Raw genomic sequence first — 17395 nt, 5'->3', positions numbered from 1 at the left:
GAATACTGCCTCAGAAATTGTCTTATCTCTTGAAATTCTGAACTGTTTTCTCTGTATTATGTGCATTTTTATGGATAAAGTATATTGTTTGTCTTCACATCATATAGAAAACAAATTTCATACTTGGAACAGTAGAGTGATTGCAATGCATGAAAAGCCAAATCATATTGTTTTCCCCTTAGTCTTTAGACTATAGATTTTGAAATGTGGCACACACTAATATTTGTATTTTGTTTTAGTCTCAAGATCTCAAACATTACATGTGTTAGTATAACAAGTTAGTCACCAATTTATTAAACACTTAACTTTTGCAAAAGCTTCTGATTACTAATATTATTGCTACTTTTTTTCACCCCACCACCATTCTTCGTTGACCACTGTATGCAGATAGTTGGAAGTAAAGTTCTGGTAAGTACAAGACATGTGCTTGCCCCTTAGCAGTAAACTTTTGTTTTGGGGATTTGTGACTGTTGCATGCAATATTTAGGGTTTGGTGTTTCATTTGCTGTATAGTCTTACAAATTATTAAGGTAAATATTGAGATCAAGTAATTAAAATTTAGCTCTGTTAAGTGGTTTCTTATAGTTTTGGAGCATGTTTGAGAAGTTTGTTTTTCTGTCGCCCATACCTTGGGAATTATGTTAGGTTACTTGGGTAGAATTGTGTGTTACATGTCTGTTTCTCAGGATGGGGACAGGGTCCTAAAGCATTGGTCTTCTGGTTGTACAAATTTTTGTTATTATGTCTTACTTTGATATCACACTGATGAAAGAAACTGAGGCAATGACCTGGTTTTGTTGGATGGTAGGTAATGCCTCTGATTTTGGGGGGGGTAATGTTTCCTTGAGTTTCAGATATATGTATTTAAGTTGAACTCATCATCTTAACTTATATTTTAAGGTTCTTTTTGTTGCTACCATTTAGAGATTTTATACTTAGGGTATTACATTTTTAATACACCCCTGTAGCAAGCCCGACATCACCTGCATTGTAATTCAAAGCTACTTGTAATTACTTTCACTCTTTGAGTATGTATCATTTATTTGGAGAATAGAATTTGAAACATCTTTAAAGTCACAGAAATGAAGTATTTAGCATAGAAAATGTGTTTAATATTTGCTTTGCTTTTGAAAGTTCTCTTCTTTTTTTCCTCCTTTCCTTCCTCTCAGTGGAAGATGTTACACATGTTTGCAAGAACATGTTACTTCCTTCCACCCAATGGCTCCCAATTTCCCTTTATAATCTCACCTGGGCTTCCTTTAAATACTATATGCATATATATATATATATATATATATATATATATATATATATATATATATATTGTGTGTGTGTGTGTGTGATGGCACATGTGTAGAGGTCAGAGGACATCTTGCACAAGTCACTTTTCTCTTTCCATCATGAGGTTTTAACTCAGGTTGTTGGGACTGGAGGCCAGCACCTTTACCCACCAAGCCATCTCTCTGACCTTATTCTTCCTTTAAGAAGGCATCCTCTGGTGTGTTCCTGTTTTTATCTGTATACTTGGCAGTGCCTAAAGAAACTTTTCTTTAATCCTTCTAAATCAAGCATATTATACATTTTAATTAGAGTATTCTTTTCTTCTTTGGTAGCCTAGCAAGTACCTAAGTATCAATCTTGGTTAACATTCATGTTGCAGGTGAACTTGTCCCAGATAAGTGCTTCCATCCTATAGCATCCTTTCTTTAACATTTTAGAAGAAATCTTTTACATGCCTCCTTTTGCCAATCAATATAGCTTTTGCTCTCAAGAAACTAGGTCTAAAGGGGATGAAGACAGATGACAACAGAGAGGTATATAGAACAGAAAGAGAACCAAAAGAGGCTATATTGTCAGTGTTGCAAAGTAAGAGACCAGCAACTGTGTGTGGTTTCTACAGTGTTTTGAATGGTAATGTTTTTTCATAAGTGCTATGATCCAGAGTGCATCTTGTTTCATGGTCATTTTCTGATCTTTCATCTGTTTCTCACATTTGAGCTGTCAGCTTCTGCTACAAAGAAGAGTAAACTTAAGGAATCCTTTCTACAGGAAATAAGGAAGGTTTAATTTAGAAGTAGGTGGGATGCATTATGGAAATTTTTTGTTTATATTCTATTTTGCAGCTTAAGAGAGAGATGAACAAACAATGTATAAAATCACCCCAGTTATACAACAGCTATAGAAGGGCTTATTGTGTCATGGGCACATTAATCTTCAAATGGTGGGAGGAATATTTTTACGGATAAAATAAGCAGGTAGAAATTTCGCAGAGGTGCTGTAGACAGTCGAATTTTCAAATAACTAATTTATGTATTGTGGTTACTTAGAGATTGTAGCATTAGTTAAAAAAATGAGGGCTGGAAGAGCCAGTGAAATTGGAAACATGGAATATATAATGAAGTAGGTCTGCCTGGCCTTTTCCCTTTGTTTCTGTAACGCTGATTGCAAGCTGAAATAATAGCATTTGAGATTCTGCTGCTGATTTCTTTCTTTCTTTTTTTTTTTCCCCACGATCAGTACTGCTTTTCAATTTTCATATTTACAAGTTTTACTTTACAAAGCAAATCTGAAAGCTGCCTGTTATTGGGGCATAGCTACAACTTCATCCCCAGGTTATATGGATTCTGGCTTTGTGACTTTTCTGCTGGTATTTACTCCACAGTTTTTGTGTAAAGCCTTTCTTAATTCTGATTCCCTATACCACCTTCTATTTTCACCTTACTAGAATTCCTGTAGCTCTTTCTCTTACATATGTATTTCTTTCCTATTAGGTAATTTCTGTGACCAAATTCCTAAGAGCTTTTTAAAAAATGTCATTCCAAGTTTACAGTATAGTACTTTCCACACTTGAACAGTAACCTCTATCATTGTTTGGTTCTATCTTTCTGTGTCCACAGGACAGATCTATGATTTCTAGAAGTCACATAAGAAAATGGGTTTAGTTTGAGACTACATAGGACCTGTATGATCTTGATTGTGAGCTATTTATAGATCATATATGAAGCTCAGATTTCCCATTGTGAGATGAAAATACCAAGTTCAGGATAGTTTTAGTGGACTATTTATATTTGATATTTTTAAAATATAAACAAACATTTCATTCATATGTCTCATTTATTCTTTCATTCAATATAGTATCTATTAAACATGATTTGAAAAACATAAAGCATAATGACTACAGTGTAAACTGAAATTAAGACCATAATTTTTTTTCTTTTTGTTCAGTATACAATATGTAGATTCAAAGATAGAAATACAATTATTTCTGGGTCACAAATCCTGAGAAGGATTTTGCTGAATGTTAGAAGAATTCTTTGCTTCTGTTTTGGAAGCTGTGTGCTACTTGTTTTGGATTATTGCTGGGCTTTGAACAAAAAGTAAAACAACAACAGAAACCTCCAATGTGTCAAGTTAACATTGACACATTTATTTTAAAGAGACATTAAAATAGTTAAGGATTTTGTATAGATTCTTTCTATGAAGTGAAAAATGACAAAGTGTCTTCTATTACCTATCTGAAAGTAGCAAAGGATTTAGAGTCAGGCAGAGGGAGAACTGAATGATGGCTGTGTGTGTGTGTGTGTGTGTGTGTGTGTGTGTGTGTGTAGGTTCTAAATAAGTGTGGTAGAACATTGTGAACCAAAATAGTTTTTATTGTTTAGTAACACATTGCATAAAACAGATTTAGAAACAGTTAAAATGATTGATTTGATTTCATTGCAAGCCAGGAATAGCTTATCCACAAATATAAAAGTAAGCATTCTTATATAGGGAAAAGGAACAATTCACATGATTATACATGATACATTAAGAAATAGAAATATAATGACTAGACCTTACAAGGTTAAACATAAGGCAATTAAATATAATAAACAATTCAATGCCTAGGGTAGCAACAGAAACATTAGAAGTGTTTGTTTTACCTATGAAAAGACTAGAATTCAATGGCTGTCTTAGGGCCAAACATGGTGTTGCAGGCCCAGAATATGGAAGGCAGAGGCAAGCAAATCTTTTTTGAGTTCATGGCCAGCTAGAATATGTAATGGGGACTTTTAGCAGAAAAAAAGTGTAATTTTGTGCATTCATTCGTTGTAACTGGGTAGTTAGAGACATGATCTTATGTAGGTAGCCAAGGCTGTGCTTGCACTCCCTATCTTTCTGCAATGACCACAAGCGCTGCTATTAAAAGCATACCCCATCACACCTAACTGCTTTTTTTTTTTAAATGCAAAGTTACTAGGTACCTGTTATGTACCAGGTGCTATGCCTGGTTTTTTCACCAGAGCCTCTGTCCATAATGCATGACTTTGCATAGTAATCTAGATACATATTCAGTGATAATGAAATAAAATACATGAAAGTTGAAAAACGAATTTTTCCCCTTTAAGGCTAAAATTGGGGGGAGAGAACCAATCTCATTCTGATTCTGTCTTCACTTTTCAAATATCAGTGTTCTAACTTAAAAAAAGAAGAGAAGGAAACAAAAGCCTCGAAGTATTCATATAGAGCTTTGCCTTCAGGCTCCATTTAAGGAACTGGCAGGTCATTCTTTCTGGTGAATGGACTGTTTCCAACTTTTCTTGGTGGGGCCTGTAGAAAACCAGTGCTCAGAACCACCATTTAAATATACAGATCTTAATTTCTAGACCTCCTTGTAGTGCTAGAATGATAAACTATACAGGTAGTCCTCATGGAGCTAACATTTTAGTTAGGGAAACAGACAGTGAGACACATATCAAATATTATGACAGGTCTTGGCAAGTGCTATGGAGGAAAACAGTTAAAAAAAAAGAGCAAGATGAGAAAGCAGACTGATCCGCAGTGTGCTGTTTTAAACAGGCAAGCTCTGTGAGCAAGTGATGTTTGGACAGAGAACTCAGGGAAAATGGAGAGAGCCGTGAAGGTGTCTGTGAATGAGCTTTGCAGCCACAGACACTGTCAAGTGCAAAGGCCTTGAGGCAGAAATCTGTATGGAGTGTTTGAAGAATAGCATGGAGGACACTGTGGGTAGCATGAAATGAGCAAAGGACAGAAAGGGCCATTTAATAACCAATACCAAGAGCTAGTTACAGTGATGGAAATATATATTAAGCATAGTTAGCAGTTCCCAGGCTTGGAAAGGTATGCTGTGGTCATTTTAGGAGAGCTGAATGAAGGACATGTTAGTTGAGTAGTTACTGGGGGACCCTGAACATTTTTGAGGCTTAGAATACCAGAATCAGAGGTTTCTCCTGTGGAGTGCTCATATAGTATTAGATTTTGGAGAGATTAGACTAAGGAAGAGAGATCAAGGAGGTGGTTTCTACAGTGGTCTCATGAATTTGAACTGGGATGTATGGTTATTAGGAACTAAACGGAAGATATAGATGAGAGAACAAGGAAGACCGGATGTGTACTGTATCAGCCCCAATAAAGGAATAAAAAGGGCAAAAGAGATGTGTATTTCAATAATGACAGAAATTTCAAGCATGGCTGGCTAAAATATAAAAGTCAAGAGCCAGACCAAGTTTGGAGTCCGAGATGATGAGTTCAGTTAGACACGTAAATCAAGGAGAAATGACTAAGATCACAAAAGCAGAAGTAAAGTCTAACCATGCGAGGACACTTCTTTAGTTTTATAGCATTCACAGTTTGATTTTTAGAATGTAGTTCACTGTTGCAGATTACTGCTTTTACTATTTAAAATATCCTCTCTGTACCTCGCTGATGAGAAGAGCTCACATGTCATTTGAATATCTTTAACTAGCTCATAAACTGAAGCCCAGACATCTTTACTAAGTCAGCAGGCTTTGTGTATATCTCAATGACTGAGTGGGTTGGCATAGAGAACAGTGATGCATAATTGCATAGTCTGGAGTGTTGTCTTTCAGATAGGCAATATTAAATGTATAAACAGTCCCATTTTTTAACCTTTGTAAATGATCACAGTCTATATAATAGACTCATCATAGTGAAGGCTCAATAGAGGAGTTACTTTTATCCCTAATCAGTATGTGAGAACCACCTTTACTAATTGAGTGGTCGACAGGGTTTTTATTCCAAAGTAGAGCCCAGTGGGTTTCTAGGATCAGGATGGTAAAGAAAATAATGCCAAGGAGACAAAAGTAACCATAGGAACTTGAGGCCAAGTCTGCATCACACTGTGAAACCCTGTCAAGAGAATGAGATGGCCAGTTTCAAAGTGAGCCCAAATGTTCTTGCTGTGTACCTGAATGTAAACCATCTATTACTAGTAGTATCCAGAAAATTACACTAAGCATGGCAGTATGTTTTTATGTTTTGTTATTCTATCATTAAATTGCATTTTATTAGTTTATTAACAGTATAGTATCTCAATGATTACTTCATGCTAATATTATACTCATGTCATAGCAATTATTTGAATATATTCTGTAATGAAAGATTAAATCTTAGTTTTCCTTTTTTCCCCTTTCTATAATTAGGTAGTCCAGAAGGGGGAGACAAAACATTGAATATTGGAGCTTGAAATAGTCGCTTCATGATGATAAAACATTGCTTTCTCGTACCCCAAGTTGATTGTGGTTTTCTAACGAATAGACATTTTAGAATATTTGCTACTGTAAAAGATTTAGTTTTGATGGTGGTAACAATCTTATTAAAAAAATCTAAATTCAATCAGAATAAAAATAATCAATGCCATTATTTTTAACTATAAAGTAGAAAAACTCATTTGTTAATAAGATGAAAGGAAGACCCGAGTCTATTGAATGGTGGCATATATTAAGAGGTCTTTTAAAGAACTGCACAAACACTATTAAAATACTCATTTTAGTCTTCCCTAATTTCACATTCATTAGGGAAACAACCAGCTACTTTCTCATTTTCTAATGTTTTAACAGTATGCAAGCTGGCTTGTTTTAGATAAGGAGGTAGAGGGTCTGGGAACCTAGCTCAGTGGCAAAGCATTTGGCTAGCATTTGGTTACAAAAACAAAACAACAAAACCTAAATATCAAGCCAAGGATCTCATCATTTATTGTGAAAGATCTTATTCAAATCTATACTCCATTTTAGAATAACTTCTAATCTATTCCTATCATGGAGAAGCGGCTGCATTCTAGGCAATGCAGGACCTCTCTGCACCTGCTGTTCTGCGGGCCCACAGGACTGAGCAGGAGGAATCCTTGCGTTTTGGGAGTTGCCATATTGCAAATTGGCAACATTCATGCAGGTAAACAGATGACACTGTGTAACTTTAATGGGAGGGAAAAAGTGAACAAATACTGCTGCATTAGGGTTCCAAAATATATACTAGAAACAATTCCATTTCTAACATTGGCCTATAATATTCTGAAGCCAGATTTTCTATGCTTAAAGAGATAAACTATTGTTCCTTTGAGTTTTATATCATCCATGTTCACCTTTCCTATGCACTCTTGCCTTTTATAATTAATTCCAATTAAACATTAGCTTTGTTTAATTAATAATATTTAATTAAAATGCTTATAAGCTCTCAGAGGGCAAGGACCATGTCTTAGTATACCTTAGACATTTTCAAATACCCTAGGCTGTAACAGCATTAAATAATTAGGATCCCTCTGTTGAATCACTACATTCTTATAACTTCACTGAAGTTGAACTGCATATGAACTGAAACTGGCAGTCTGCTAGTTATTTTATAATGCTTCTCAAAAACAGTCCTTATTCTTCTGAGACGCGGTCCAACATCAGAAAGTCTTTTTTTCTTAGAATAAAAATAAAAGTTTTAAGTATGTTTCTTCTTGATTACTTTTCTACATTGACAACACTTTCTCATTATCACCAATGAGCACTTTTAGAGCACTTGAAGGTTTCGTGGTTGTTCAGGTTTTTCTGTTTCAAATTTTCCTGCTAGAGCTGTCATTTTCACTGGTTCCCTTCCTTCCTTCCTTCCTTCCTTCCTTCCTTCCTTCCTTCCTTCCTTCCTTCCTTCCTTCCTTCCTCTCTCTCTCTCTCTCTTTCTTCTCTTCTCTTCTCTTCTCTTCTCTTCTCTTCTCTTCTCTTTTTTTTTCTTTTCTTTTCTTTTCTTTTCTTTTCTTTTCTTTTCTTTTCTTTTCTTTTCTTTTCTTTTCTTTTCTTTTCTTGGTAGAGGCATAGTCTATATATTGGGGCCTGAGAATTGTTACGAATTCCTTTATAACCCACCCTGTCTCAATGTATTTTTCTCATTTTACTCAGAGTGTAGGTGTGTCTATGCAAATACCCTCCTTCCTCAGATTAGATAGGGGTGAAGAATACTGAGAAGGGTCCACCCTCCACCTCACCCTTTCCTCATTATCTAACATTCTCCCAAAATAGCTGTTCATCACATCAGTTAGAAGCAACCTGATTGTTCCCTTTGAAGTTTGCTCTGATTGTGTTTGCTCACAGCATGTTGTATACAGTGAGTCATACTTACAGGAAACCTAGTATACTATATGAATGCCTAATGCAGAAATTATAACAGTTGAACAAAAGGATGCCTAATTGTTTAATTTCTGTTACAGCCTAGAGTATATAAATATGTCAAATGTAGACTATGACCTGGCCCTTGTCTTTTGAGAGCTTACATGACATTTATTTAAACATTACTAATTAAAGTTAATGTTTAACTGAAAAAATTATAGGCCATGGACTTGAAGACCTGTTTGGATCAGGGATCTACTTTTTATGCATGAGTGACTTGGGATAAAAGGCTAACCTTTCTTTAGCCCATATCTCTATAAGTAATTTTTTATATTGATAGAGTTATGAAACATTTGTAAACTGTCAAACAAGCTATGCATTTAAGCCATTACAGTAATAACCAGTTAAAGAGATAATTCCTATGGTAGTTCCTAATACATATTTCAAAGGAAATGTGTTGAGCCACAAGTGTGGCTGATAATGCATTTATACATTCATTTCATTACTTAATGTCTTCTTTAGAAGCCAATTATGCTTTTATCCTCTGCAAAATCACACATTTTTGACATTGCTCCTTGGCTAAAGATTGTATTTACTGTCAGTTCTTTATGAAAAGGCATAAGCAACTGTGGGTGTTATCCTTAATTTTGTGTCCAAATATGAAAAGATCCATATTTAAGCTGTTCATCCATGGCATCATTTGTTTGCTGACTTTGAACTCTTTTGCTTATACATACTTTATAAATTAGGGGTTTAATAACTTTCTAAAACTCAATCATAGAAACTGAGCAATGAGAAAGATTCTAACACAGTAATTTCAGATTGTTGGTAGTACTTAAGAACTTTTTCATTATTTAAGAAGAAACATAAGTATAAAAAGATCCACATTACCCCCCCTCTCTTTCTTTCTTTCTTTCTTTCTTTCTTTCTTTCTTTCTTTCTTTCTTTCTTTCTTTCTTTCTTTCTTTCTTTTCTTTCTTTCTTTCTTTCTCTCTTTCTCTCTTTCTCTCTTTCTTTCTTTTTTTTGTAAGGGCAATGCAATTGTGATGAGAAGAAGGGGACCAGGAGGAGAGGGAAAGAAAGCTGAGGAAATGAATAAAATAAAAATGAAATATACTGACATATATGTAATGAAACCCACTACATTTTGTACTAACTTAAAGGATTGGCTTAAAAAGACCAGTGGAGTACTTACTAGTTTTTTGTTTGTTTGTCAACATAGACATATCTTGGAAGAGGGAATATTAGTGTGAGAATGCCCCCATCAGAATGGCCTCCAGGCAAGTCTATAGGGCATTTTCTTGATTAATCCTTTATGTCCAAGGGTTCCATCCATGGTGAGCAGTGTTGTCCTTGGTTTGGTGGTTCTGGGTTCTATAAGAAAGTAGGCTGACACCAAACTCAGACACTATTGCATATGTCAGCAAGATTTTGCTGAAGGGACCCTGATATAGCTGTCTCGTATGAGGCTATGCCAGTGCCTGGAAAATACAGAAGTGGATGCTCACAGTCATAGGATGGAAAACAGGGCCCCCAATGGAGGAGCTAGAGAAAGTACCCAAGGAGCTGAAGGGGTCTGCAACCCTATGGGTGGAACAACATTATGAACTAACCAGTACCCCGGAGCTCTTGACTCTAGCTGCATATGTAGCAGAAGATGGCCTAGTTGGCCATCACTGGGAAGAGAGGCCCCTAGGTCTTGCAAACTTTATATGCTCCAGTATAGGGGAACGCCAGGGCCAAGAAGTGGGAGTGGGTGGGTAGGGGAGCAGGGTGGGGGAGGGTACAGGGAACTTTTGGGATAGCATTTGAAATGTAAATAAAGAAAATATCTAATAAAATAAAATTTAAAAAAAAGGAAAAAGAAAGTAGGCTTCCTGCTTTCATCACCAAGGACCCAACCAATTTAGTTGCCTACTCCAATAGATTGTACCATTTCAATCCATGAGCCTAAATAGGTATTTCCTCCCCGAAGTTGCTTCTTTTAGGTATTTTGTCAAAGCAGTGAGAAAATAGACTAGAAGAGAGAGGGGTATTATAAACACAAATATATTTACATTTGGCTTTATGTATATATCAGAAGGTTAAGAAACAGGCTTTATAAGGCAAAGTCACAAGACATAGTCTCTGTAAGAGTTAATTACCTATAGGGATGGCATCTATTGAAAAAAATTGACTCCTAGCCCTTTCAGCTTTGATTCTGAGGATGGATACACTTATCTGGAAATAGTTCCTTCTTTTCCATCTATGTTATGGGCCTTATGTCTGTGCAACAATAAAAGCTACTTATTCCTTAATAATTTTGAAAGCTATTGTGTGATTATAAGACCCTATAATACACACTGGTCAGGCATTTGTCCCTAGCAACCGTCCATCTGTTTCTGAATGTCCTAGAGTAACATATTCAGATCACTCGCAATTATAATAGTGCATTGTATACGGACAGATTTGTTTCAACCTAACACCTTAAAATAGATGTGTTGGAATGCAAGTGCTTTTTTTGCATGTTTTATTGGATATTTTCTTCATTTACATTTCAAATGCTATCCCAAAAGTCCCCTACTACCCCCCCCCCCCGCCCTGCTCCCCTACCCACTCACTCCCACTTCTTGGCCCTGGCTTTCCCCTGTACTGGGGCATAAAAAGTTTGCTAGACCAAAGGTCCTCTCTTCTCAATGATAGCCAACTAGGCCATCTTCTGCTACATATGCAGCTAGAGACACGAGTTCTGGGGGTACTGATTATTTCATATTGTTGTTCCACCTATAAGGGTTGCAGACCCCTTCAGTTCTTGGGTACTTTCTCTAGCTCCTACATTGGGGGCTATATTAGTCAGGGTTTCTATTCCTGCACAAACATCATGACCAAGAAGCAAGTTGGGGAGGAAAGGCTTTATTCCGAATAAAGCTTACACTTCCATATTGCTGTTCATCACCAAAGGAAGTCAGTACTGGAACTCAAGCAGGTCAGAAAGCAGGAGCTGATGAAGAAGCCATGGAGGGATGTTCTTTACTGGCTTGCTTCCTCTGGCTTGCTCAGCCTGCTCTCTTATAGAACCCAAGACTACCAGCCTAGAGATGTCCCACCCACAAGGGGCCTTTCCCCCTTGATCACTAATTGAGAAAAACGCCTTACAGTTGGATCTCATGGAGGCATTTCCTCAACTGAAGCTCCTTTTTCTGTGATAACTCCAACTGTGTCAAGTTGACACAAAACGAGCCAGTACAGGGGCCCTGTGTTCCATCCTATGGATGACTGTGAGCATCCACTTCTGTATTTGTCAGGCACTGGTAAAGCCTCACAGGAGACAACTATATCAGGGTCCTTTCAGCAAAATCTTGCTGGCATATGCAATAGTGTCTGCATTTGGTGGTTGATTATGGGATGGACTCCCGGGTGGGGCAGTCTCTGGATGGTTCATCCTTTCGTCTTAGCTCTAAACTTTGTCTCTGCAACTCCTTCCATGGATATTTTATTCCCTATTCTAGGGAGGAATGAAATATCCACGAGTTGGTCTTCCTTCTTGATTTTCTTGTCTTTTGGAAGTTGTATCTTGGACATTCTAGGATTCTGGGCTAATATCCACTTATCAGTGAGTACATATCAAGTGACTTCTTTTGTGATTGGGTTACCTCATTCAGGATGATATCCTCCAGATACATCCATTTGCCCAAGAGTTTCATAAATTCATTGTTTTTAATAGCTGAATAGTACTCTATTGTGTAAATGTACCACATTTTCTGTATCCAGTGGAATGAAAGTGTTTTTTCTTCCTAGGATTTTTTTTTTCTAAAACATCTCACTTTGTACTGAATCTAGGTAGGGGTTTTGTTTTGCTTTATTGATCTGTTTTCTGGCCATTTGGACTTTAATATTCTGAACCAGTTTTCTTTGCAAATAATGGCATAGATTCCATAATTATAGATGCAGAATTTTCTCATTTGACCAAAATAATATAGAAATGGGAAGAGTACATATATCATTATAAGTAAGTAATTTGTTTTTATTAACATGATAAAATCCATATTACAACCTTACAACCTCATTGAATTTATTTGTACATTGTCTAGTAGTAGGAGAGAAACAACTCCACTAAGCTGCTTTTTAACCTCCACAGGAGTGCCTCTTCCTCTCTGTCTGACTGTCTGTGTCTCTCTGTTTCTCTCTGTGGCTGTCTGTCTTTGTCTCTGTCTTTGTCTCTTTCTCTCTTCCCTCTCTTTCTCCCCTCCTGCCTCACTCACAAACACATACACAAAATACTCACTCACAATTTGCTCTTTGATTTCTTGTTGTAGATGCATGGCACGTTGATTAGCATGTAATCTAGTATTGTTACCTTTGATATTTAGGAAGAAGTTCTTCATCCATTAAGCCATGTTTAAAACCCATATAAAAGAGCAGTGTAATTAAAGTACACATAATTAAACAAATTTAGTAAAATTTAATTTCATTGACTATTAATATTTTAAATATCATGTTGTTTGAAAATAATGAAGTAGAGGTAATAATGCATCCAAACCAAGCTTAACTAATCACTTTACAAACCTCCCTGAAGGGGAATTGTCTATGTCAAAAGAAGATGTGATAGACATGAGTTTAAAGAACAGGAGATATGGAATTACTGTGGAATAAATTAATAATTTCAAATAGAGACTTTGGAAATACTAGCTGTACCATGGCTGTGGCATTCGTGTAAATCGGCAGAACCACTGTCAGATGACTTTAGATGATGAGTACCAGTGGTTGAGAATAGACCTACCTCCCATAGGTTAGCCCTCCTAACATGATCAGAACAACATACAAAATTCAGCATGGGTGATGGAGTGGCAGATACTCAAGGCCTAGCAGTCTTTACATTGGAGGCACAAGCCAAACCTTAGAGAGTTTCAGGTTCTTTTGGAAGGGAGAGCAGCAAGAATAAAAAAATGAAAGAATGTATCTAAAATAGTATGAGGATGGACTAGAATTAATAGAGCAAGCAGAGGAGGCAAAGAAAAAGTCCTTGAATGCTACAAGGGAAGAAGTGAAGACTTTTCAAAGTTTGAAGAAACCTGAGTGTTTTTGAAGACTGAGTTGAAGAAATCAATTGATCTAAGATACCATTGTACCCAGAGGGCCCTTTTTACAGAAAGGTTCTAAATTCTCCTGTTGCCATCAGTGAAATCGTACACCATTCCTTAGTATATATATATATATATATATATATATATATATATATATATATATAAGTTAGTGAGTGTGGTAGTCATCAAGAATTTGGCAGCTGTAATGAATTAAATAGCCCCTTGATAATCTCTGAAGAAGTTGTTGTCTGCCTTCAAGTGTCTACCTGATTACCAGAGAGTAATTAAAGTGCTGCAGAGACAGGGGCCTTAGGTAATTAAAGACTGGAATTAGTTATATCTGTGTGAATAGCTGTGATTGTAAGCAGATTTTCTGAGAGTAACCAGTGGCAGATACAACTGACAAATAATACCATACCAATGTGTATGTTCAATGTATTTTATTTGCATGGTTATTTAACCGAAGAAATAGATACTTAGAGGAGATAGGCAGTGAGAAGGCACCAAGCTGAAAGCCCTCTCCCTAGGTTGTGCTTTTGCATCTGATGACACTGATTTACCTCAGTCACAGTTTAATGTTTCTTACTGCATACTATGGTTCTTATAAAATTAAGAAGAATTGAAAAGGTGACAGAGAAATCTGGCCAATTTTGTATATGTTATTGCTAGTAAATTGTCTTTTCATAATTTCCATGCCAAATTTTGGAAAATGTAATAATTGAAGCTAGAATGCAAACAGTAGCTTCTGTAATAAAATAAATTTTTATTATGTACCATGAGGTAAGCCTTATTGCTTCCTTTGATTTATGTGCAAATATTTCTTTTTCATATAGTTTACACTGCTTTCAGCTGCTATTTTGGATTTTCTTGCTTTAGACTGTCTCTATTCTTTCCATGATTGCCACGATAAAATAGGCAAGGGAGAGAAATTATGGGTGCTTCCTGGCTCAGTTTGTGGATTTGTTTCAGTGGCAGGACCAATCTTTTAGGAAACCACTGTTGTCAATGTCATGAATTTACAGTAAACCTGTGGAATTTACATATATAAAACATAGATGTCATGCTGGTGAATTCAACTTACAAGCCATGGAATAGAACTCTTGCAGTGAGGCTATTAGTTTCAGGTAATTTAAATCTCAGTGGGAACCAAGAAATGGATTTTTGAACTAATATATTTTTTGAAATCCTCAAAGATAGGAGATTGTAATATTTCTGTGTAAAGAAAAAAATCTGTCATTTTTAAGATAAAGAGGTTTAAATTTAATGAAGTGATTAAAAGGAATTTCAAGATTTATTTCTTCTCTATAAATATTATTTTTTGTTGGTATAATGGAAATTTGCTGAAAAATTAGGCCTGTTTTCAATATAATGCCAAATAAAACAAAACACATCTTTAAAGGTAGGAAGCTTTTTGGATCCAGGGGACTGTAAAATGACATGTTTTTGTGGCTATATAACCTGTCCTTCATCAATCTTTTTTAAAATTATTATGATGGTAGCACCTGCTTTCAAAGGGTATATCATACTGGCTTTTGTACCAGGTAAACTTTTGTCTTGATAAATTCTTGTTTCTAATTTTAGAGCTGAAAGGAAATGCATGATTGTTTTAAACTACAGGTAGGAACTGTAATCTTGTAGATGTTGTTCAGTCTGCCTCTCAGGTGTTGCCGTTTTGGCACTTTGGCACACATTTGTTTTCTATCATTTATGGAATCTATTGTTAAGATCATCAGGCACATGCTCGTTGTCTGTGCTGTTGGTTCACCTCTTTTAAGCTTCTTATACGTGTAATGTGGAATTATAATGATTTATTTACTATATCTCATTGAAGGTTAGGATTTTATTTGTATTCGTAATAAATTCTGCATTGGGTTTTGATACTTTCATTGATAGCTGATAAGTTTCAGCAAAGCTCACACCACATGCAGTGAATGAGCCTCATATGGCTTACAGTTTGTAGGAAGATAACATCTTTGTTATTATCCAAAGAGACAGACCCATGTAAATTGTGCAATTGAGATTACATGTCAGGAACACTGGTAATGTCCATCATGGACTAGTTTTATATCTGACAATTCCAAGAACACGGAGTGTCAATGTGTGAGGGTTCTTTTAGTACTGCAGATCCATATGTAACAGGACTGTACTTTTGTTTCTTTATCACCAAATAGCCCATTGTTAACATTGTAAGTAGCGGATGATTATTAAGATTTTGTATGAAGAGTCAACATGAATTTATTGTTGGCATACCTTTCCAAACCTCCCATTAATATCTAAAGGAAGCATTTTAAGAGGCAGATCAAAGTGTAAATGTTTTTCATTATTTCATATGTATTCACCACAGACCCACATGTATCACAGGTATAAGTATTAACAAGACTGTCCACTTTGGGAGATTTGTTAAAAGGACTTATAAGAGTAAGAGTGCTGAGACTGGATCTCCAAAGGTAGGGTGGTACCAAAGGGGGCTTCTGGTGAGAGGGATTTGTAAGGGTGGGACAGAGAGGAGAGGAGGGAGGGAGGGGGCTGCAATCAAGATGTAAAGTGAATAAATAATATAACAACAAAAAAGATTGAGGATTTAGCTTTTTGAGTGTTACATTTTGTTACTGTAGGATGATCTATTTATCTATCTATCTATCTATCTATCTATCTATCTATCTATCTATCTATCTATCAAGGGGAAAAGCCAAGCCCTAGGCATGTCCTAGCAGAATCCATGGCTTGATAGCCTTATTGTCTTCCTCTTGGGAGTGGTCATGTACAAAGGTCTTTTCTTCCAGGAATGAAAAAAAAAATTAACAATACATGTGTGACCTTCATGGCCATGGCAGGCCAGAAGAAAGTCAGTACCTGTGATGGTTTGTATATCCTTGGACCAGGGAGTGGCACCATCTGAAGGTGTGGCCTTGTTGGAATAGGTGTGACCTGGTCGGAATGGGTGTGTCACTGTGGGTGTGGGTATAAGATCCTCACCCTAGTTGCCTGGAAGTCAGTCTTCCACTAGCAGCATTTGGATGAAGACATAGAACTCTCAGCTCCTCCTGCACCATGCCTGCCTGGATACTGCCTTGCTCCAACCTTGATGATAATGGACTGAACCTCTGAACCTGTAAGCCAGCCCCAATTAAATGTTGCTTTTTATAAGACTTGCCTTGGTCCTGGTATCTGTTCACAGCAGTAAAACCCTAACTAAGACAGTACCCAAGGGTTTTTTGTTTTTAGTTTTGGTTTTTGTTTTTAAATTAACACTCTTCTGGGCTTGAGAGATAGCTCAGAGGTTAAGAGCACTGATTGCTTTTCCGGAGGTCCTGCATTCAATTCCCAGCCACCACATGGTAACTCACAACCATCTGTAATGAGATATGATGCCATCTTCTGGTGTGTCTGAAGACAGCTGCAGTGTACTTAGAATAAATACATACATCTTTTTTTTAAAGAGTGCTACATAGGTACTTAGTATAGCATTTAGAAAAATGCAGACTATTCAATGTGAAACAGGTTTTAATCTTAAAATATTTAATTTTGTATAAACACCCGTAGTGATACTCACCTTATTAGCTAGAATACTGGGGATTCACTCTAAATCCATGTTTCTACACTCTAGCCAAATATAAGCAAACCTTCCATAGAGGATAGCTTTAAGTTTATTTTATGAACTTTTTAGGCCAGTATGGCTTTGTGTGCCTACTAGCGTTGCTAAGAAAATTAAACTGTAATGTATGCCATTTTTAAAAAAGTACTTTAAACTACTCATATGCTTAATCTTTAAACAGAAAGATGAACGCCTCTCTTATTTATTAGCGGCGCCTCTGATGCTTTGATGATTTAAGGACCTGTTCATTGACTTGCATTATTGCTGAATTCCTTAGTTAAGCTTTATGAGTACAGTGAACATACCTGACTTCCCACTGCCCTAGCAAACGCTTTAAAGCTTGCTAAAAATAT

The 17395-nt window shown here is 36.3% G+C and overlaps 1 protein-coding gene across 3 annotated transcripts in view; it reads left to right on the top strand.

Moving 5' to 3' along the window:
- Diaph2 (diaphanous related formin 2) overlaps positions 1-17395 on the top strand; it is a 707007-nt gene that overhangs the window by 66712 nt on the left and 622900 nt on the right. For 2 of the 3 annotated variants that reach the window (XM_021152792.3, XM_085838035.1), the window contains one exon: positions 388-408. The exons of the other annotated variant lie outside the window; for it this stretch is intronic. In XM_021152792.3, the coding sequence (XP_021008451.1) occupies positions 388-408 (21 nt within the window). The remainder of the gene's footprint in view (positions 1-387; positions 409-17395) is intronic. 3 annotated transcript variants of the gene reach the window in all.

Source organism: Mus caroli, unplaced genomic scaffold, assembly GCF_978045245.1.
Source record: "Mus caroli unplaced genomic scaffold, Mus_caroli_1 scaffold_5, whole genome shotgun sequence".
Classification (NCBI taxonomy): domain Eukaryota; kingdom Metazoa; phylum Chordata; class Mammalia; order Rodentia; family Muridae; genus Mus; species Mus caroli.
This window is presented reverse-complemented; position numbering and strand designations above follow the sequence as displayed.